The 24,213-nt window shown below is 36.5% G+C and overlaps 1 protein-coding gene across 1 annotated transcript; it reads left to right on the forward strand.

Annotated features, from left to right (window-relative positions):
* The first annotated feature begins 927 nt into the window (after window positions 1-927).
* On the forward strand, window positions 928-24,115 carry LOC123873522 (sialin). Its single transcript, XM_045918381.1, has 11 exons — window positions 928-1,579; window positions 13,275-13,492; window positions 17,185-17,275; window positions 18,171-18,319; window positions 18,913-19,060; window positions 19,533-19,702; window positions 20,088-20,237; window positions 21,306-21,438; window positions 21,941-22,096; window positions 22,849-22,934; window positions 23,480-24,115. Exons 1-11 carry the CDS (start codon window positions 1,546-1,548, stop codon window positions 23,669-23,671), a joined length of 1,527 nt encoding a protein of 508 aa, XP_045774337.1. The 5' UTR covers window positions 928-1,545; the 3' UTR covers window positions 23,672-24,115.
* Window positions 24,116-24,213: the final 98 nt, after the last annotated feature.

Consider the following 24,213-nt stretch of genomic DNA (forward strand, 5'->3'; position numbering starts at 1 on the left):
AAAGAAAATGCAAAATACTTCTCTAACAATAAAAGATAAAAAAAAGTTTATTAACCACACAAAAAAGTGCCACTAATTGTTTTTATCTAGATTCTAAAGTAAAGAAACGAAAAATAAAAAGTAAAATAATCCTCAGATCAAAATTAAAATAACTCACACAATAAAACAAAGGGCCATGCACTATGCAAATTATTTTGATTTTATTTTTGCAAGATCGATTAAATAGCTTTCGATCCAATCTGAGAATCAATTCAAAAGCATTTGAGCTACTTACTATTTACGGTCCAGAAATCGATTTAAATAGCAAAAAATCATACATGGGCATCCCTACAGGTGCTGGCATTTGACCTTGACAACATATTGACAACCATGACAACTGCCCATGCCAACGTCAAGCTTACAACCGCGTACGTCGTACATCAAACGTGCGTCAAGTATCGATTGCCAGTAGAGTTGTCATTTTCAAAATAAAATTTCCCTTGAAGGTATATTTACCATTTGTTGATTTTGGTAACGATACTGAAAAACAAAATAATATTATTCTCCGTTGAAAAATCTCTTCAGTTCAATACAAAGTGGGAGTAGATAAGCCCCAGGGCCATGTTTAAAATGCTAGCTTTTATATTTATCCTAAAACCCAATTTAATTAATAAAAATACAAATTTACCTTGAAAATGTGGAATTGCTTGGTAATACATGGGTAATACATGGCTTATTACTTCTTTCACCTCCTAGCCATAGACAAGAGTAATAGAGTTGGTTTTTTGTCTATTGCTTGCGTAGGCTTTGATTAGATATCATGAAATATCAAATCATACATAGGTAGGTAAATAAATTCGGCAGGCAAAATTATTGACGTTTCTTATTTGTTTTTATTATTTGTACTAAAAAAAAAAATAGAGATATAATACAAAAAAATTATTCAAATGGTAGGTACATAGCGCCATCTTTTGAAAGACTGTCAAACTACGCGTTTTTCTTTCAGCTTTCATTTCGCAGTAAAACACAACTGAAAAGGAAAAGCTCGAGAAAAACTAAGTCAAAAATGTCCTTTGTAAATTAAGAATGTATTATCAGACTTTAATAAAGTACGAGAAAACTTTTAATATTTTTACTGGCAGACTCGATGTTTATCATAGATATTTTTACTTTGTAGAAGCTTTTATCCAAACACAGCCCACAGGTGACCTACCATACCACAACCCAATTTCATTGATCCTGATAAGCTCTGAAGGTCACCTTGAAAGAGCGGGAAAGCTCAAACCGCGGCGATTGAGAGTTGAGATCGTACACATAATTTTGGGTGCATGTTTGCCGGCACGTTGCACCGCGTAATGAGAAGCGTTAAAAAGGATTTCATAACGTTGCGTGCGGCTTGTCTGGAATAAGTCTTTGCCTGGTGGTTGTCCCCGCAAAGAAAAAGTTTAAATTCTCCAGTTTTCGGTCAGGATCGCGTTTACGCTACCTTTATTGTGGTGAATAAAAATTAATAAGTTCAATTAAGTACATACTTAATTAAAGTTTTAATTTAAGTTATTAGTGAAAATGGATGTGCCGGCGAAAGGAAATATATTCGAGCGTAAGTACATACCTTTAGTTGCTTAATCTTTTTAAAATATTTAAATGCATAGAAATATTATATATTGTTTCTGGCGATTTCGTTTGAATGGACCATAGATGTTATTACCTACTGAGAAAAAAAATGTTTAAGTACCCATTACAAGTTATTTTTTTTTACTTAAATAACAAAAAGAAAAAATCCAATTTTTTTTTGGGAGTTTTAAAATTAGGTACATTATTGAAATTACCTATTACAATCTCTGCAATGAAGTAGATAATATGATGCTAGTATGTGAGTTTGATGCAATAGAAAAGTAATTAAATAAAATAGGTACTAGGTAGGTACCTACCTAACGTTAGGTGTAGTTGCACGAATCGTTAAAAAGGGCATTGATTTTCATTTAGAATTAGAGTATAGGGGTGGCTCTAAAGTCAATGGAGTATACAATAATATATGAATCAATAGTGACACAAGCTGGAAGCAAACTCCGAAAAATTTGAGGTGCGTGCCCGCGGAATCGAACCTCCGACCTCCATAATAGGAGACTGATGAATCAATTAGGCTATCACTTACGTGTTAGTATAGAATAAGGTAACACACAATAAACAGTTACTTACCTTCTTTACGTAGGTTATAGCACAGTTATAGTATGGTGTCATACTCATTCACAAAATAGTTTGATTCCAAGAATGTGTGACGACTGCTGATACAAAAGTTCAATGACATCATAAGCCGGTCACTACTATCTATTCATATCTCATAGGCTCATAAAGACATCCCTGGAGCATGGCCACGCATGCACCATGGCACATGTGGCCATGGGAAAGTTTAGGTACATGTACGTGATCAACCCGACACTGGCCCACTACTGAGAACAGGTCTCCCCTCTGAATAAGAAGGGTTTAGGCTATGGTCCGCCATGCTGGCCAAGTGCGAATTGGCAGACTGTACACACCCTCGAGAACTGGAACATTATGGAGAACACTTAAGCATGTAGGTTTCCTCGCGATAATTTCCTTGACCATTAAAGCAAGTGATATTTAATTGCTTAAAACCAAAGATTTGTCTGCACATAGTACACAAAATCGATCGAACCTTTGACTTCCCGAATACGGCCGACGTTTCTCACACATCACAATATGTTTTACTTAGTATTTTATGTTTACAAACAATCCTTAGTATAACGTGCAAATTTGTTGTACTTAGCGACAATTAGAACCTAGGTATCCTATTTATTGACAAAAGTTTCCTCATACTTTTCCTTATGTCGTCAGTCATGAGAAATCGATTGCACATATTACGTAACTAATTAAATCATAATAAAATGTAAATTATTTCTATATAAACGCATCGAATAATAATGCTACCATTTTTAGTTTAAATTCTTTTAACTATTTTAAATATTAAAAAAATAAATACATTTTTGGCAAGTATATACTGACGTAACTAGTCTTATACGCTATACGTATTAAACGTATCAACTGCACTTCGCCAACGGGTATTATAGACTACAGGCCCATGTTCAAAAATGGATGGGTCATATGAACCACCAGGTGACGTATACAGGACGATATAAGAGCATAAAATAATAAGATTCAGCACTATGCCGTCACTTGTAAGCTGTCCAACAGAGTGCTGGTGAGAATTCAAAAGTGCAGGTAGAGTGAGTACATTTTGGTCATATATTTTTGTACGGCATTTTTACCATCGATAGATCCATGAAAAATAATAAGAAAGCGCGCAGTGCCGTAAAAAAATGGTGCGCCACAAAGTCAGTAAATTTTTTGATTTTCCGACAATTTCCGGGGTAAATTTGGTCATTTAATTCTGTACGGCACTAGTTTCATACTGTTTCAATACAGCCTCTAATCCATTATTCCGCAACGCCGTACAAAAATCATGCGACAAGGGGAAAAAATTGAGGGTAGCAACCCCCTCTCTTTCCGTGGTCCGGGGGATGATTTGAAACAACATAAAATTAATTTATTTTGAAAGTGTTTTATGCATAGTTTTGGGTAAGGTCTGACGAAATCACAAACACAATCTTTATGATAAATTATTATACTTTAATTTCATATTTAAATTTATTAACTTTTACATTTGTGTCAAATAAATGTTGTTCCTCTTACGTTAGTATATTTTCGAATGTCGTCGTTTTTAAAACCACTCTTACAGGTAACCTCTCCACGTTTATTAGCCACTCCCCTTTTTATCTTATCGTTATCGGCCAATCCAAATTGTACAATGAATAAACTTAGTGACTAATATACAAATCATCAAGCTCGTTTAACAAATCATCTAAGTAATAAAGATGTTTTCATCTTATATATTGATTACAAATATTATCCTTTATTATGCTACAATTCATCAACTAAAAACTATAAGAATTTTATATACAGTACGTTTATCGATCAGATGTTGAACAACTTCAGCCAATCAATGACGCCTTCTAATATGATGTTATGATTTGTTATGATTTGAGTGGCGCCAACTATTTAATCAGTAAGTTCTACCCGTTTTATAGATAATTAATATGGGCCAAGCTTACAGCTCGGCCATCCTGTTTTAAGCGAGTCTCATCGCTTTAAAAAAAAAATTAAAACTTAAGTAACATGTAAACTTCACAACCAAAATGACAAAGATTTAGTTCACCAAAAAAAAATTAAGATAGTAATTAATTAAATTAATATTCTTGCTAACCTTAACTAGAAGGAATATACAGTTTTATTGATACATTGGTATTGATTATGATTGCAACTTAATTTTAGAGCACTCGCAGCAACCCTTTCCATCCGATATAATTAGAAAATAGCAGATAAACTCAATTCAATTCCAAACTCTCAACATTTACCCTCGCAACTTTACCTGCCAGTCTACAGTAGCACTCAAATTTAGCCTTTAATCTAAAATTCATTTTTCTGTTCTCTTCCGCTAATATTAAAATAAAAAGATGCAGACACTCTAAATTTATAAATAATTTTTCAAAAATCATAAAGATATCAAAAATTGCGAGACCAGTAGCAACTAAAGGAGGCCTCATTTTAATCAAAGAAGGTAGGTATATGCATAAAGTCCGAAGTATCAATTATAACTCACAAGCCAATATTTTACAGGAACACTCAATAGAGATTTGGGGATGAGCATGTAAAACTAATTACTAAAAACTACTTTAAAGGGTTTCAAGTATCTCAAAATAAATTGTTAAAAGTTCTGTTCCAACTAGACTCTCCTTCCCACTAAAGAATTATATAAGAAAACTGATGAACTATATTATATAAGTCAATTATACAAATTCAAAATATGTCTATTTGTTAGGAAAATACTATTAAAGTCCGTACATACACGCATCACTTTAAAGCTAAATCTCATAAATATGGTACACAAAACGAACATACCTATTATGCTACAATTACATAAAGCTAGGACTAATTATGGTATGTAAACTACCTAGCTCTACTACATAATGTACTTGCCGAAACTCATACTGGAGGAAAAATCTTTTACAAAGTTTAAAGTTTAATCAAACAGTGTCAAACACCATAGATATCTTAGCTAGATGTAGGTATAGTTTGTTAACGAATATAACGTGTTTTGACTTTTTATATAATTGTATAGTCACCATACCTTTAAAGATTATGTTTTCTTCTATATTTATATTTAGAATCGGGAGCGATTCTTAATATGAATATGTGTAAGTGAACTTCTTGTCCTTTTGATAAAATAAACTCTCTAAACTTAAAGTTAATCGCCGCCAGTTCTCGATTTAAATCACAAAACATTTTCATACACTTTCAACGCAATAGTTTTACGCACATATTTTCTTCTTCCCTTCTTATTGGAAAATCGCGGATTCCGAGCCTTGGCGCGTCTCTCTTCTACCGGGATACATATGTGATTGTCCTTATTTCCCTCCAGATCCAAATTTTTAATGACCCTTATCCTAGGGTCCTTTCCCTCCAGATCCAAATTTTTAATGACCCTTATCCTAGGGTCCACCTCCTTCCTCCTATAGGACTTTTTGTCCATAGCCCGTAACCTCGGGGCTTTCCTTCCTTGGGACTTTGTGTCCCTGACCCATACCTAGTTTTGGGTCTTCCTTTTCCTCATTTGTTCATTTCCAACATCCTTGGATCCTGCAAACATAAAACACTTTGAGTAGACCGTTCATTTAATTTTGTTTCATAAGCATCCATCATAATACAATCCGACCTAAGAGAAGTAATTTTACTTGGTAACCTAGAAAACCTATTATCATTATTATAATTTAGTTTTCTCCAGTTCCGTACCCCTCGAAGGGTGCCTACGAGACCCTATTTTCTAAACCTCTGCTCTCCGTCCGTCTGTCCGTCTGCACGTGCGTCACGGCCTGAACCGTGAACGGCGTATCGTGAACCGTGATAGTTAGAGAGTTGAAAGGAACGTGATTACGGATGTATGAAAATCCTATGCCTGGTTGCTTCCAATTCAAACTTTTTCTTTTAATGCAGATTACGCTTCCCATATTTCTTACAATTACCTATTGTTTTTTTTTTTTTTTTTTCTAGCAAAATCCACATTCTGAAGTACTAATGGACAATGTTAAACAAACGCCAGGGTACAGTAGTTGCGTCACTTGTGCCTCTTAACCATATAATATCTACATGCAAAAAGAATCTTTGATTTATAATTTCACATGATACTTATATATTTTATTTTAGCCATAATATGCACCATATGGCGTACTTTGTCGTTTCGAGTAACATAAGCAGAACTACCAAATTCGACCCTGGGAACGACACAGTCGCGACTCGCCGCCGAATGATACCTATTAGTTTATCATTAATTCCTTTTCATAGAGAAAAGCGATATCAACATAATAGCAGGAAAAAAAATGAAATAAATATTCCGTTCGATACATCTCTATTCTCTACGACATCAAGATCTCTATCACAAGCTGATCGATTATAAAGATTAGAAGAAAGTAGCTGTACCTTATACATTATTTTATATGTTAACCGTAATGACCCGCATCTGTTCGATTTTCCTTTATTTGTTTCGTAAAAGATTCATCCTCGTACGTCCATCATCATCATCATAAGGTCACTGTTGAACATAAACCTTCCCTAGTAAGCACCACACGTACTGTCCTCAGCCTTCCTCATTCAACCCCTGGTTCCTATTGATACAAACCACTAAACCCCCCCCCCATCAAATGTGTACCTATCTACATCCATCCATCATACCCAAATGCCGTGCTGGTTGATGTGATGAGCGACAAAGTGTTAACCTCTTCAATACGTCATGGAACTGTAGGAATAGCCATGGAAGACCTCCAAACCGAACGTTGATATTTTGTGTAAGTGGTCCCACGAGTCAAAAAAATATTCTTGTCCATAAAGGAACAAGCCACGATATAGATTCTTCTATCGGAACTTAAATATTCCAATCACTGCATGTATTTCAACTAATCAGTTTGCTACTGTATATTTGAAGTTGATAATAAATAAAAATGTTAGCTTAATTAAATTCCTATGATAATTCGATTTTTGGTGCATCAACCAGCTTCACCTATTATGTAAAATTAAATATATATATTTTTTTTAAATTACCGGCTGTACATTTTAAACTAACCTAATCAAAATATACTTTCTTACTAATAACTTAATCTTAAAAATTTTCCAGAGGATCCTTCCGCCTCAAATTAACTCAATGATAAAAATGAACAGGAAACTTTAAATGTTGTAAAATCCAGCCAATGCTTCGTACCTTGCCTTATTAATCCAATAGGTACTTCTTTGGATTTTGTCAAAACAAAATACTTTTACTTGTTGAGTGTATAATAAATAAATAATGTAATAAATCAATTAACTGTTAAAGCTAATAACTTTTACAGAAAGCGAACCTCATGATATCTCTTATGAGTTTTAAGCGTAAAATTACCACGCCGAAAACAAAACATGAGCTGACAGTATTCTTATTTGATATACGTAATCCAGTAATACTATATCTATCTACACAATTCGTAAATATGTATGTATAGTTTGTAAGTTACTATTTCACTTTATGCTGTTTCAATGCTTTAAGTTATTATTTTTATCTTTGTCTCATTTTTTTAGTTTAGCCTCATTCTATTTTTAAACTTACTATTTCGCTATAATATTTACAAGTAACCTCATCGAAGACTACACGGTCTTCTGATAACCCAACAAGCATTTATCCAACAGCTATCGCTTTCACCCGAACGGAGGTTCCCTGAAATATACTGAGATAACAATACCTAGTTGACACATGGATGTACAAGAGCGGCAACAAGCTATGACCCCCTCTAGTCATAACTATATCTTTATGATTGTAACATTTCAAACAGTGAAAGTATGTATAAACGATTTCGTCCATAGGACATGCGCTCTAAAGAATGTTAATATAATTATCAGCAACTAAAAGCTTGAAGAAACTAATAGGTACAACTTGTCTTTGAAGTATGAAAATATGCACATTTATCAAGTATAGCAGTTCATCAAACATTAAAGTACGCATTTATAAAATGATAACTCACTTATTAATCAAGATAACTACCTGTTTATCAAACCTACCCTACCAAATATAAATAACTACTCACCAAATGTAATACTTTATAACTTAAGTAAAAATATGAAACAAATGTGCATCAACCACATACATACACTTCAAATTCATCCATTTATCAAAATGTTATATAATATAACCATTCACCAAATCCATTATATACTTAGTTCATTAAATAGTTTAGTCAAACTTTAATTAATCAAGATAACTACCTGTTTATCAAACCTACCCTACCAAATATAAATAACTACTCACCAAATGTAATACTTTATAACTTAAGTAAAAATATGAAACAAATGTGCATCAACCACATACATACACTCTTCAAATTCATCCATTTATCAAAATGTTATATAATATAACCATTCACCAAATCCATTATATACTTAGTTCATTAAATAGTTTAGTCAAACTTTACTCCACTTGCCACGATTTCAAATTTTCCAAAATAATCAGCCGCAAACATTGCAGCTCATCTCACTTGATAATGCATCCCTCCCTCAGAAAAACAGGCATTAGGAATGTCTTTCCAAGACGCGCGAGAGACAGCCACCGTGGCTTTTCGCGAGATTTAATCCAAATTGAACTAATGCCTAAATAAATGTTTTAATTAGAGGGCGATTGCTTTTGCAACCTCTAACCGTCCAATCAAACACCGAAAGTATTCAATAATCCGAGACGTAAATAAAAAAAACCCGTCAGAACACCGTATTTATAAAAACAGAGACAAGAAAAAGATTCCTCCTCGGAATGAGATCGCGTGACATCCAACAAGTGAATTATCGACTTTATTACACAACTTATCCTCAACATGTTTTACATCATTTCCTACAATTGAAATCTTTCTATTTTAAATACCCTAACTACAACTTCATAATCCAACCAAAAATCACACTAGATTTATCCCTCGGTCCCACATCTTTAATGCTTTTTTTTTTCTGTTTCGGTAACTAAAACAAAAAAATATATATATACTCATGTTATAAAACGTTGTCAAAGCTTTCCTGAACGCGCTAAATAAGCAAAAACATAAAATCAGGCGAAATGCCAGACCAGCCGAAAAACCTTCAATGCTTAATCAGCCTAAAAAAAAAAAAAAATTATGATCACTATTCATATTATCATGAGATACTACCGGCGCTCCTAAGCGAAATTTATAAGGCACCGCATTTCGATTTTATCAAACAGACTGATCAATTTCGAGAGCACAACAAACGTGGTTTCCTGAGAGTTTCGTTAACTAAATGCATATCGAAACTGAACTATCGCGAAGCGAGTCAAGCGAGCGTGAAATTTTTTTTAAATATATTTCTGGGATAATGTCATGCCACAAACGCGAGCGTAGTGCAAAGATATTTGCCTAAAATTTCTTTCGTACAACAAAGAAAATAGTATTTTGGTAGTAGGTACTTATTATCGCGCCCTGCCCTAAGGGCAGTACTGTAGGTATATTACCATTAAAAAAAAAAACTTACTCTAATTTTAATAGAACATTTGCCAGGAATTTAACCCGCCAAGCGATGTTAATCCAATAAAAACAAAATCATATTGCATTTAAATGCGGCAGTACACAGTTAATTGCGTGAATACAGGTAAACAAAAAAAAAACCCCGCCGCCCATATACTATACCTACCTGCTACTCGTAGTACTCAAATTATTGTGCCAGTATTAAAAGTAAATTAGCTGTTATCTAGCGTGCTAGACTACGGCCTAAACCCTTCTCATTCTGTGAGGAGACACTTGTTGCTCAGTAGTGGGCCGGCCATGGGTTGTTCATGGTGAGCTGTTATCAGCAAAGTTATGTTTGAAACTCAAACATTACGCGTTTCAAGTGGTAAAAATAGATAAATGAAAACATTTCTCCTCACTTTTGTAAAAAAAAAACACTTATTTATGCACCCCGTATTTAAAACTATCTGACTACCTACCTACCATAATTTTAAATTTAGTTAAAGAATAACCAGATAAGATAAACCTACCTTTACACCCATTTTAGGATTTATATTTCTCAAAATGCTCAATTTATTAACCCTGGTCACTATTACTTTATTACAACGGATCACCTTCATTTTTATCAATTAACATTTTATATCCCCAATCACTTAGTAACCATTACAAGTAGAGACGGATTATTTCACTGGCAGGCGTAAAACGAAAAGCTATTTCATGTAACTTTTTCTACCTTATCCCAAAGCGGTTTACAAAAAATAATAATTTCACAAAACAACATTCAAGATGCCCAATGAGTGCTGCGTGATAATATCGCGTCACTGTGTGCTAGAAAAAGGAAAACATCTATCTATACAATGAATGCAGCAAACGATTGAACCTAAATCCAGAACCTACCTTCCGTAAAACAAAACCACTATGTGAAAATAAATCCCTATCGTAACTCTTAACCAAACTAATTCGGCACACGATTACAAGTGTGAAGATTGAAATACCACGTTCCGTGAGATATTCACCTGTGAAATCATTTAATGAGAAATAAAACCCCGGCAGGACATAGTAGATACATCCTGAAAACTATTTAAAAGTAACAATAACGCCCATCATTAAGTAAACCACACTTTTTATATTGTTTAACACTATGTTCACTATCTATTCCATTGTACCCACGATACAGGATAACCTAGTGCGGGTACCACCACACAGACACAGGAAAATTGTACAAGACTGTATTTTGTAAATAAACATTTTTCATTTTTTATTGTAAAATAAGCCTTCTAAATACCTCAATGTTATTTAAACCACAATTTGAAGGTCGATCGCATTTGTATAACCAATATACAAGATGAATTATAAACATGTGGGTAATTCTAGGTATCATAACGTTATATAATTTCCATTCCAACTCGGAGCAAAGCTTTTTAACAAAATGATAACTAAATGTAGAACAAACAAAACGAAAACCCACACAAATAAAATAAAAAATAAAAAAAATTACCATTAATAGGTATCAATAAAAATAAAATCATGGAAAGATCCTACCCGTTTATCCAGAAATCCTTTGATGCCATGACTAGGTACTTTGATATATTGAGGCCCAAATATTGGCCCTGTGCTCCAAAATGTCTGTGGTCTACTAGACCTCCACTTCTTTCTCGTTCCTCTGTATATTTCCACTTGTTTCTCTGAGTCGTGAGCGTGACAAGAAAATATTATATTTTCTTGATGTCCCTCTTCTGACCTTTTGGGTAAGGTCTGACGAAATCACAAACACAATCTTTATGATAAATTATTATACTTTAATTTCATATTTAAATTTATTAACTTTTACATTTGTGTCAAATAAATGTTGTTCCTCTTACGTTAGTATATTTTCGAATGTCGTCGTTTTTAAAACCACTCTTACAGGTAACCTCTCCACGTTTATTAGCCACTCCCCTTTTTATCTTATCGTTATCGGCCAATCCAAATTGTACAATGAATAAACTTAGTGACTAATATACAAATCATCAAGCTCGTTTAACAAATCATCTAAGTAATAAAGATGTTTTCATCTTATATATTGATTACAAATATTATCCTTTATTATGCTACAATTCATCAACTAAAAACTATAAGAATTTTATATACAGTACGTTTATCGATCAGATGTTGAACAACTTCAGCCAATCAATGACGCCTTCTAATATGATGTTATGATTTGTTATGATTTGAGTGGCGCCAACTATTTAATCAGTAAGTTCTACCCGTTTTATAGATAATTAATATGGGCCAAGCTTACAATAGATAATATTTTTTTACATGCCGTACATTTTCGTTGGTCCAAAGGTTTGTAGGGGATGTGGATATTATATACACACCCGTTCACTTCAGTTAGACGGCATAGTGATTTTATCATATTATCAATTGTTCTCTTCAAAAATATGTTAATGCCGTACAGTATCAGATGGCCATAAAGTACTACACCCTTAAAATGGTAGCGTCATTTTCATCAGCCTAAAAGATATGGTCTGCATTAAAATGTACGGCATATTTTTTTCCTAATTTATTTATCTTAATACTATTTAAAACAAGGGAAAAGCGTAGAAAATTGCTATATTTTATTAATCTATGAATATTTAAACTTTTGCAATAATTTGAAAAATTTCAGTTTTTGTATTTCTCTATAATTTTTTTTAGAACAGTTTCTTTTGAACGGCAATACTATACAACAATAGTATTTTACACTATCATGTTAAAAAAAAAGTTGCCGTACAGAGTCAAATGATTTTACAGCTTTAAAAATCAAGTATACCATGAAATTAAGATAATTATTGATACACATTCAAATGAACACTAATTTTTTGACGGCATTATTTTTAATAGTACTTTTGAGTGCTAGATAATGTTTTGGAACCAAAGCCGTACTTTTTCAAATCACCCCCCGGACCACGGAAAGAGAGGGGGTTGCTACCCTCAATTTTTTCCCCTTGTCGCATGATTTTTGTACGGCGTTGCGGAATAATGGATTAGAGGCTGTATTGAAACAGTATGAAACTAGTGCCGTACAGAATTAAATGACCAAATTTACCCCGGAAAAGGTCAGAAAATCAAAAAATTTACTGACTTTGTGGCGCACCATTTTTTTACGGCACTGCGCGCTTTCTTATTATTTTTCATGGATCTATCGATGGTAAAAATGCCGTACAAAAATATATGACCAAAATGTACTCACTCTACCTGCACTTTTGAATTCTCACCAGCACTCTGTTGGACAGCTTACAAGTGACGGCATAGTGCTGAATCTTATTATTTTATGCTCTTATATCGTCCTGTATACGTCACCTGGTGGTTCATATGACCCATCCATTTTTGAACATGGGCCTGTAGTCTATTACCCTTCTCACTCTAAGAGGAGGGCCGTGCTCAGTAGTGAGCCAGATGGGTTTATAATGATGATGATATTAGTACATATGTCTAAAGATAAATTAATATCCAAAAAACTGAGCTTCCGATCTAGGTTTTGCCATTTTCTGAGTTGAATTTTTCCCATACTCTACGTTGTGGAGGCGTGGAGTCAAGTAGGTACCTACCCTTAAGTTTTAAGTTTACGTAATTATCACCACTACATCTGCAAATTCAGCAATCGACAATCAGAACGAGTACGATAGTACCCAATTTGAACAAATTTATTTGACTTTGATTTTGACTTTATTTCAGGGATAATCTCCGCTCGCTACATACTCGCCGTGCTTGGCTCCATCGGCATGGCGATAGTGTATGGACTCAAAGTGAACCTATCCGTCGCTTTGGTGGGCATGCTCAACCACACGGCGATTAAGCTCAACGAACACGCGGCGCCTGAACATGGAATTCATAATGTAACTGTGCTCGCGGAGGTCGAATGTGAACCTCCAGAAAGCTCTGGGCATGCTAAGGTAAGATATTATTCGGTTTTAGGGTCCGTACCCGAAGAGTGCCATGCAACGGAACCCTAAAGCCTCCGCTGACCGACCGTCCGTCATCCGTTTATCTATCAACGAACTGTATCTCGTAAACCATATTAACCAAGTTCAAGGAACACGCGGCGCCTGAACATGGAATTCACAATGTAACTGTGCTCGCGGAGGTCGAATGTGAGCCTCCAGAAAGCTCTGGGCATGCTAAGGTAAGATATTATTCGTTTTTAGGGTTCCGTATTCGAAGAGTGTGGACGGGGTCCTATTACTAAGCCTCCACTGTCCATCCGTCCCTCTATCAGCGGGGTGTATCTTGTGAACCATAATAGGTAGAGAGTCAAGCCTTCAGAAAGCTCTAGGTATGCAAAGGTACGATATTAATCGTTTTTCTTTTTACCTTTTCGACCTCCCTGGCGCAATAGAGATCGCTATGGTCTTATAAGTAGGAGGTCTCGAATTCGATTCTCGGCAGGGGCAATTTGGGAATTTATGTTTCTAAATAATTGTCTCTGGTCTGGTCTAGTGGGCTGTAGCTAGTTACCACAATACCGGCAAAACCGTGCCGCCAAGCGATTTAGCGTTCCAGTACGTTGCCGTGGAGAAATCGACAGTAGGTACCTATTTAGCATGCTTATTTCTTAGGCATTTTCCTTTATTTAATTATTTATTTACATTTTATGTCTGGAACGCGCAGAAGTACTCGCAAATCTTTAACAAAATGGGGACGGTCATAAATTGCTGAAATATACGTTTATTTACAAAAACATTTATTGAAGTACAAATGAGGTTTACGATTGTTCATCACAAGAATTAAGCTATTAGGGCCAGGGCGTTGCATTGTTCCAAAACAATTTCAAACATTCATATTTTTATACCTATGTAAGAAAATAGGTACATTGAATAAAATACAATAAGTAATTTATTAGGTCTGAGGTACTAAATATTTTGTAGGTACTACTCGTACTACTGTACATATTTATAAATAGGTACTTGTCAGTCAGTACTTAACTTGTGTACATATTATCGCAGTTGTCATTGAAATAAACTTCAGACGGTTTAGATAGGTGTTTATATAAATTTTTTGATGGAATTTTGGATCGATTCCAAAAATCAATGTGTATTGTTGTTTGGGATTAAAAGTCATTCTGATTGCCTCAAATATATTCCCTCAATTTTTTATATTGCAACTGCAGTTCAAGTGTCGACTGCATTAACGGTTAAAAACGACTGCTCGAGCAGTTCACAGTAACTGCTCAGGCGGCTCGTTTATAGGACGCTTAATATTATTTTTGGAGCAACCTGAATATAAAATTAGAAGCCTAGGTACGTATAGCGTGATGTTAGCCTTAATTTGACCCATTCTGGCCAATGAATTTGGTTGTCATGCTTATTGATATTGAGCTTGATGATAAAACAATCGTTTTCAATTATCATACTGGTGGTGTTGGTTCGTAGACCTAATTCTCTGGACAACAATAAAATCACTTTCAACGCTGATGCAGCGGATGAAATACTACTGGTTAATGTACCTTTGTCTCGAATTAGGTTAATTTAACATTTTGAGGTGTCTTGCTACCGTGCTCAGTAGGTAGTGAGCCGGCGATGGGTTGATGGTGTGTGAAGAACAATTTTATTTTGTTACTTACGGGTAGGTAAACCAACAAAAAAAAATAAGTCCTTCAGCTTTCTTTTTGATCCAAAATCAAAGATGCTACAGGAAAAGAACTTTAGAAGCATAACTAAAATAATTCAAAATCAGGACCTCTTCAAGCTGCAATTTATGGGAAATATTCATAATTAAGTATTATGAGTTCTTCATCGAAGGTCACACTGCGCATTAACGAGTCAAATATGTTTCGACGGTGAGCTCGACGACGAATACAAACAGAATTAGAATAGGTAGCACGAATGAACTTTTAGTCGCGTAATTGTGCACGGATTTCAGATTTGAATCCACGTGGTGTGATGATTTGTGTATTTATAGAGCACACGTATCTGTTCCATTACGATGGTGTTTACTTTAAATACGCGTTTCTCTCTTCTCTTCTCTGTATCCTCACAGTACCTACACAGGCCGTAGGGTGTAGTTTGACGTGGTTTGACTGTCTCGTCGGTTAGTAGGTTTGTTCCACTGTAAATGACAAGGTCCAGGGTTCGATTGCCGCGTCGGGCCAAATATAGTTAGGCATTGGTTTTCTGTCAAGAAATTCTCAGTTTCAGCTCAGAGTTAGGAAGTTAACAATGTTTCACCCACGCGCTTAGGATAGCGCTGATCTCTCTCCGGTTGTGTTGGATTGCCGTCCCTGCGGATATGAAAGTAGGGATTAGAGAGTGCACCTGTGTTCGACGCGCAGATAACTAGCTAACCTCTATGTATACTTTGTGTCACCATTTTACTACCGAAACGCAAGACGCCGGGCGAGTGCCCATCCATAAGTCGTCGACATTTCGTTTGTACACGCACGAAACTTTTTGCGTCATCATTCCTCATACGCATGGCTAAGGTCTGGAATACTCTTCCTCGATCTGTGTTTCCTACCAATTACAATCCAGTTATTTTTAAAACAAGAGTGAATAGGCATCTTCTTGGTAAACGCGTCACATAATCACTTTCGATCAGGTGTGATTGATGGTGTCAAGCGCTTGCCTATTACCTAATGAATAAAAAAAAAAAGAATTCCCTGTCTACTTTCTTTATATTTTTATTGTTACAAGTTTCTGGTACAAATAAAAAAAAACCGGCTGGCGGGGTTGGTGGAAATTCGGTCGGAACTCAGGGGAACAATGTTATTCTATGTAGGTAGGTATAGCTAAGTATATGTTGTATGTACCTACATTGCAGAGATTAACTATCGCCTTACCCTGCTAACCTTTTTATCAAGGGTCAAAAAATATAAAGTTTTTAATTATTGAAACTTCCATTATCACGAAAATACGTAAATGGGTTACAGCGATGAATAAATATGCATACCATGTTGGTAGGAAGAGATAAGAAGAATATATTCAAGCTTCAATAGCTCAATGGTTATAGGAACGGCCTGAAATTCGAAAGGTCGACGGTTCAATTCTCGCCCGTTGCACTATTGTCGCACGTACTCCTAGTACAAGCTTTACGCTTAGTTGGAGAGGAAAGGGGAATGTTAGTCATGATTAAAATGACTAATATTCTTTAAAAAAAATATTATATACTAGCGTCCTAAATCTTCGCTCAAGTGAAACTTTTCTTTCACATTTTCTAAAAGAATTTAGGAGAACCTAAAAGTAATTGGGACTTTTCCTAGTGTTTTTACGCTGAATCGTGATTCTAAAACTTATCTATCAACAGACAACACAAAGACAGTTGCAAAGCCAGGATGACGAAGAGTGGAAAAATCAGTAGTTACTAAGGATATCAAAGAAGCCTTTAAAAAATCTAATGAGAGGTTCGATACGAATGCATCACTCATGCTGGACGCATAGAAACTAGAAACTTTCAATATGGAGTTATTTTTATTCAAGGGATTCAAATATGCGTGTGCGTACTGCGTGGTTAGCACTCCGGCTTAACTTTTTATCAAATATCGAAAATGTTTTTTTTTAAATCTTTTATTTAGAGGCTTTTACATCGAAAATGTTGTGATACAAAAAAGATAATCAAGTACCAACCTACATAATTTATGGTGTTTTTTCAGGAGGCAGATGGACCTTTCCTCTGGTCATCCCAAATTCAGGGCATTATCCTCAGCTGCTATTTTTGGGGCTACTTCGTCTCGCAGATTCCCGGTAAGGCTAAAAAGCTAAAAGGTTGTTTTAACGCGTTATATTTACTGATTTTATTTATAGGTAACACGTACTTGACATCATTTTGCTCCTAAGATTAGCTCAAAAGTGTGTCCTGATTTTAGCGATACAGAAAATTTATCGAATAGGGTTGTCAGACAACAGATTTGTAAGTAAAATCTCACACTTGCCTTGTATGCGAAGTATAGAAAATTATAGATACATATTAGTTTGAAGCCTCAAGAGCACCCTGACTGGTTTTCTTTTCGCACTGATTGTCGGCGCTGGCAAATCAGAACCGACCTATCAACGTTAATCAGGAACGTTTCATACATAATATAGTCGTATGTAAACCTCTCAGCGAGAAAGATGAATTAACAGCCTTAGAAACTTCTAGAAATTGGTCGAGCCTCGACAACCGGCTTAAATTTTTTTTTTTTTTAAAAGACAACTTTAAAACTTACAGGTTTCGGTAGATTTTCTTCTTTTTAACCCCCGACCCAAAAAGAGGGGTGTTATAAGTTTGACGTGCGTATCTGTGTATCTGTCTGTGGTACCGTAACGCCTAAACTAATCAACCGATTTTAAATTAGTTTTTTTTGTTTGAAAGGTAGCTTGATCGAGAGTGTTCTTAGCTATAATCCAAGAAAATCGGTTCAGCCGTTTGAAAGTTATCAGCTCTTTTCTAGTTACTGTAACCTTCACTTGTCGGGGGTGTTACAAATTTTTAATTGACACTTGTTCCTGGGTTTCTTTTCCGCACTTATACGTAGCCGTCCGTTGTACATGAGACCCTTCATCCTCATATGCACACACGCACGCACACGCATACACGCACACGCACACACACACACACACAAAAATTTTCGTGTGATATTTCTCTCTATTCTTGTTTGAGGTGCCCGTGTCGCTGAATTGTTCTCCGCCAAATGGGTGATGTTCTTCAGTGTGTCCATCAACGTAGTATGCACGCTTCTGACACCGGTGATGGCTGAAGCCCACTACGTAGCAGTGGTTATCATGAGGATCGGGGAAGGAATTGGAGGGGTAAGTGTGGATTTTTGTTTCTTTGTCGTTTTAAAGTTAAAGGTTCGATTAAAAATACGAGTTTTCTTAAGTACCTGCTTCAGTTTACCTACTCTTAAGTCTAGTTTTCCTTACTCAAAGGATGCCAACGGGACTCTATTACTAACCCTCCGCTGTCCGACCGTATGTATGACAGCGGGCTGTATCTAGTGAACCGCAATAGGTAGAGAGTTGAATTTTTCACAGAGTGTGTCTTTTATTGCCGTTATAACAACAATTAAGGCAAAGCCGTACCGCCAAGCGATTTAGCATTCCGGTACGATGCCGTGTAGTGTAGGATAGAATAGATATTGGTCTAATAGAACTGTCAAAATCCTTTTAAATTAGTCCACTTCCATCTCAAACTGCATCATCACTTACCACGGTTAGATCACAGTCAAAGGCTAACTTACAACGAAATAAAAAAACCTCGTATCAATGCATCATTATAAGACTTTGTTTCCATATATCCCACCGCTGTCACCATGTAGTGAAACACGCATGGCTGATTCAATACTGCTTTATTGAGTACCCACATATTAATATATATTTCATTATACCTACATACACCACAGGGAGTAACGTTTCCCGCAATGCACGTGCTACTATCGAAATGGGCGCCGCCGGCTGAACGCAGCGTGATGGCAGCTTTGGTGTACGCTGGCACTTCTTTGGGCACTGTCTGTTCTATGCTGATGGCTGGAGTGTTAACTGCTAACCTTGGTAGGAACCTAATATTTTATTACGGAAATTTTTATAATTTATTTAATGGTTAAAAGACTTAACTTATTGTAAATAACGGGTACGTACCACAATTTATGATGATAATTTTGAGACATCAAATATTTCGACCCAGTTGCGTGGGTGGCGGTCACGACGGGACTCACTTATCCCGTCGTAACCACGCCCCATGCAAATAAAACATCTGACTGACGCTACAGGTCAATGAACGTTACTTAGAAAGGTGCCGCGTCCTGCAAAACTTGGGGTCAATGCCCTACCTACTACGCGGTATTGACCCCAAGTTTTGCACGCTATACATTGCGGTTTTGAAAAATACTAAATCACTAAAAATGTTGTGTTTGCGCTATTTAGTTCCAAATAAACGAATATTTTTTTATTTAAAACCACACGTACTTATAAATCAAATAGGGATTTTTTCGCTAGCGTTTGAATTTACGCCCTGTATATTCAGGATGGGAGAGCGTATTCTACGTGATGGGTGGGCTATCCTGCCTCTGGTGCGCTTTGTGGGTGTGGCTGGTGCAGGATACCCCGCAACAGCAGCCGTTCATCAGCAAGGAGGAGCGAGAGCTGATCGTCACCTCGCTCGGCGGGAAAACCGATGATCATGATGAGCACAAGGTAGCGCACAACCTTTAGTTTTTGTTCATTTATAAACTAGCGCTTGGATGCACTCAGACTTGCTGGTAAGCTATAATGCAGCCTAAGATGGAACGCTCTTGCCTAGATGTCCATTTACTCTTGACTTAGGGTACTTTTACTAAAAGTGGGGGGAAAACTGACGCTGGACGTCCCATACCCTAGCAGTTCGAATCAGAAACGAGGAGGCAAATCGCTTTGTATGATGTCCGTGGAATTTTGACTACGAGTACGTACGAGTGCCTTGCTGTACGATAGTCGAAAGTTTAAGAAGGAACAGGCATGCAGGTTTCCTCACAATGTTTTCCTTCACCATAACACAAGTGATATTTTAATTTCTTAAAACGTACGTTCTTGTGTGTTGCAGAAATTGCCAGTGCCGTGGAAAGCAGTGTTGACATCGGGCCCCTTCCTGGCCATCCTGGTGGCGCACGCGTGCTCCAACTGGGGCTGGTACATGCTGCTCATTGAACTGCCCTTCTACATGAAGCAAGTGCTCAAGTTTAATATGGCGGAGGTAAGTGTTCTAAAATTGCCAGTCCCGTGGAAAACAGTGTTGTGTAACGAAGCGTTACATGTTATATTGTATTTATATTGTTATTTTATCTATTTATTATTAAAAATCATATTTTTAGATATAACTAAGTATATTTTTTAATTATATGCAATAGTCTATAAAATTAAGTGTTGCAATTACCGAACGCATATTTTAATGGCGTCCTGTTTTCTAACGTCAGCCGACTTTTGACGACTGAAGTTAGCTTGTTTGACAGGAGCTCAGCCGGATGAGCCGGATTCGTGGTCTGTGTCAGACAGGCCCGGCGGACATTAAACGCCGGGCGTGTTGAATTTTTTTTGTTGCGTCCATCCAATATAAAGATGGGCGCGACGCTTTTCAAAATGCGTTTATTGCTTTTATAATGTAACAATTTCAAAATATATTGTGCTACTATGCTCCCGCTAAAGGGAGCGGAGTTTGGACTTTAAAGCGGAGTTTGGACTTTAAAGCAGAATTTGGACTTTAAAGCCACGTTTGTGGTTAAAACCTTCAGCACGCCCATCCACGTCAGCACCGTCGGGATCCCACGGCCAAGACTCGCTGACCAATACTCCGCGCCTCACACCACCTAAGAGGCCATCGTCACAGGGGAGTACGGTCTCACACACCCTTAGGAATTTGCCGAAATCGACCTATACCACGACCCTACAAATTTGTGTGCCACCGACTAGCTAAGCCGCGGTAGTTTCTGTACCATTTTTAAACTTAATTAGTATTATTAAACTTTACCGTGTGCTAATCAATCTTTCATTTTTAATTTTTATTAATTTTTTTTTAACACCCGGTACAGTTGACAAATTAAATTGTACTGTACTGTAGCAAATTATAAACTTTTGGTTTAAAGTACAATCCTATAGTACAGTCCTACAGTACCTATCTGCCTACTAAGTCAGTAACAGTAGGTATGTACCTACTCTCAAGAAATTCAGTCATTTCTGAAATTTAGAATACTGGATATGGGAAACAAAAATATAGGGAGTGGGAGCTAAGACAGCAACTTAATTAAAAATACTTCTCTGTCACCAGAACGCCGCAGCCACAGCTCTTCCCTTCCTCTCGTTATGGTTCTTCAGTATTGCTCTCAGCAAGACCTTGGACTGGCTTCGCGGCAAGTCTCACATCACCACAACCACTGCTAGGAAAGTTGGCACATTTTTCGGTTAGTGATTATTACCACACTTTAATGAGTGTCATGGAAGTTAGATTGATGGTGGTTAGACTTACCTATAGACCCAAACGAATCCCGAGAAACTAGATTATTTAGGATTAAATATTATGAGTAACAGTACAACGCATGATAATTAGACGAGCACATAGCGAAAATTAAAAATTAGTGAAAGTTAATATTAAGCTGTTTTTTTACCTAGTAAAGGTGCACTTATTTATCATATCTCTTTATCACTAGATGATACCCAGTTTCACCCGCCTAGAGTTAGGTTTTCCTAACTCTAGGCGGGTGAAAATCCCGTGAAAACTTTTGATTTTCTATGACAAAAGTAGCCTATTCGTCGCCGGGTATATCTGTTCCAAATTTCGCAAAAATATTTAAACGGATGATCCTTTAATTAAAAACCCGTGGGATCACCAGGATTTAGGAATGTTGCTGATGCGATTTATGAAAGTACAGTTTACCTATATACACAGTGTCTGTCGTGTTGCAGCTTCAGTGGTGCCGGCAGTGTGCCTGCTGTCGCTGTGCTACGTGGGCTGCAACCGCGGCGTGGCCGTGGCGCTCACCGCGCTCGGCGTCACCGCCATAGGCGGCATGTTCTGCGGCTTCCTCTCCAACCACATCGACATCGCGCCTAACTTCGCTGGTAACTACCTACTATATCACACGCACCGATAGGCATCAGTGTCTGCTGTAGCTGTGCTACGAGGGCTGCAACACAGCAACAGCGGCGTGTCCGACACGGCCATGCTGCGGTTATGCGGGTTCCTCTGCAACCACATCGACATCGCGTCCAACTTCACCCGTAACTATGTCACATGCACGATGCATCAGTGTCTGCTGTAGCTGTGCTGCGCGGGCTGCAACCGCAGCGTGGCCGATACAGTCATGCTGCGGTTATGCGGGTGCCTCTCCAACCACATCGACATCGCACCCAACTTCGTCGATAACTATTTATTTACTTAGAGATATTGTTTTTTTTTCTATTACATAACTATAATATTTTATAGCTATCCTTGAAACGAAAGCGAGTGTATAATTTTTTTACAATCACAAAATATTAGTTTTCATGATTACCGCACCAGTTACATAGATGATTTTTCATGTTTGTTAAATAAAAAAAGGTCGCTCTTACTATGCTCCCGATATTACTTCGTATTTTTCTTACACTTTTACTTTGCAGCGACAATTCATTATAATATTTTGCATTTCGAAATAAAAAATTAAACTCAAATTATGCACCGCATTATTGCCTTTCTAAAGAAACCGGTTTGGGGCACATCAGATGGATGGTTTCAAAGTCTATAACGGACATACGTAGAAATATTTTTTTGTGTTTTATAAACATTTAGATTTTGACTTAGTATTTTATAAGCATCTATTACTTTCTGTTATCAGGCACTCTGATGGCGATTACCAACACGGTAGCTACAGTCCCGGGCATCATCGTACCTATTTTCGTAGGTTTCTTGACCCATGGCAATGTAAGTAGCAAAATACTTTCGATTTATTTTTAAAATAAACTTTAGTTACTAGGTAATCTAAGTAAAGTAAAATTCTGGTTTTTTAGGTAATGATAGCCAACAGATTAGCATGATGCCTAATTTCCTTAGTATCTATCTGTTTAAACGTTATGAGTTAAGGCATAAACTATTTTAGGTGATGGAGGTTATGGAAGTTAGTACCAGGTAGTTAATTGGATGTATACCTCGTTCACACAGGCTGCGTAAGCGTAGACGTAGTGCGTACCATTGCGTTGTAATGTATGGAAATGTATGAAACATGGCACACCGCTTGCGTAAAGCTTGGACGTATCCGTAACCCGATGTGTTAGGGGTTTACGCCCGTCACTACGCACGTGTCACGTGAACCTACGCAATTGGTGTGAATCGGCCTTTTTAGAGGTGTATATTACATTTTTTTGACTTAGAAATAATACTCAGAGATTCTAATAACTTATAAGTGGTAAATACTGTACTTATAGAGGAGTTTAGTTTTAAATAGAGTAAGAGGGCTTTTTTAATTTTAGCAAACGATATCAGCATGGCGTGTGATCTTCTTCGTAACTATCGGTTTGTACGCAATCGAGATAGTGGTGTACACGATATTCGGCTCCGGCGAGCAGCAGCCCTGGAATAATGCTGTCGAGACTCAAGGTGGCAACCCTGAGGAGAAACCACTGAAGAATGAGACTGACAAAAATGAACAGGTTCCTGTTTAAACTACGGCTATGTATATGTAGTTTTGCGCACTTATTTATAATTTTATAATTATTATTTTTAAAAGCTGTAGCTAGGTATTTTAACTTAAGAATTAAAAAAAATGCTTTTGTCGTTATATTTTTGATATTTTTAGTTAAACTAATTATTATTATTTTAATCATGTAGTTGGTTATGACGCTAAATCAATGTCTGCCAGAACTTAGTCAATCAAATCTAAAATGTATGAATGTAGAATTAAGTTGAAATAAGTACTTATTATGATGATAATTAAAAAAAAAAAACCTATTATGAGCCAAGAATCTCTTATTTAAGATAGTTAATATTACGGACGGAACTGTAAAAAAATGTACAGTAGCTGGCAAGAAATATTGTACATCGACCTATAGAATGAGATTTCGGCTTTGTAGAGCGTTGTCTCTGTCACTCATACCTATGTGACGTTGTCGGTCTCAACGATAGAGACAACGCTCTCTCGCTATCTCTTTCTAAAGGTCGATGTACAATATTTCCTGCCGGGATCTGTAATTAGGTATATTTTATA

The sequence above is a fragment of the Maniola jurtina genome, chromosome 17, assembly GCF_905333055.1.
Source record: "Maniola jurtina chromosome 17, ilManJurt1.1, whole genome shotgun sequence".
Classification (NCBI taxonomy): Eukaryota; Metazoa; Arthropoda; class Insecta; order Lepidoptera; family Nymphalidae; genus Maniola; species Maniola jurtina.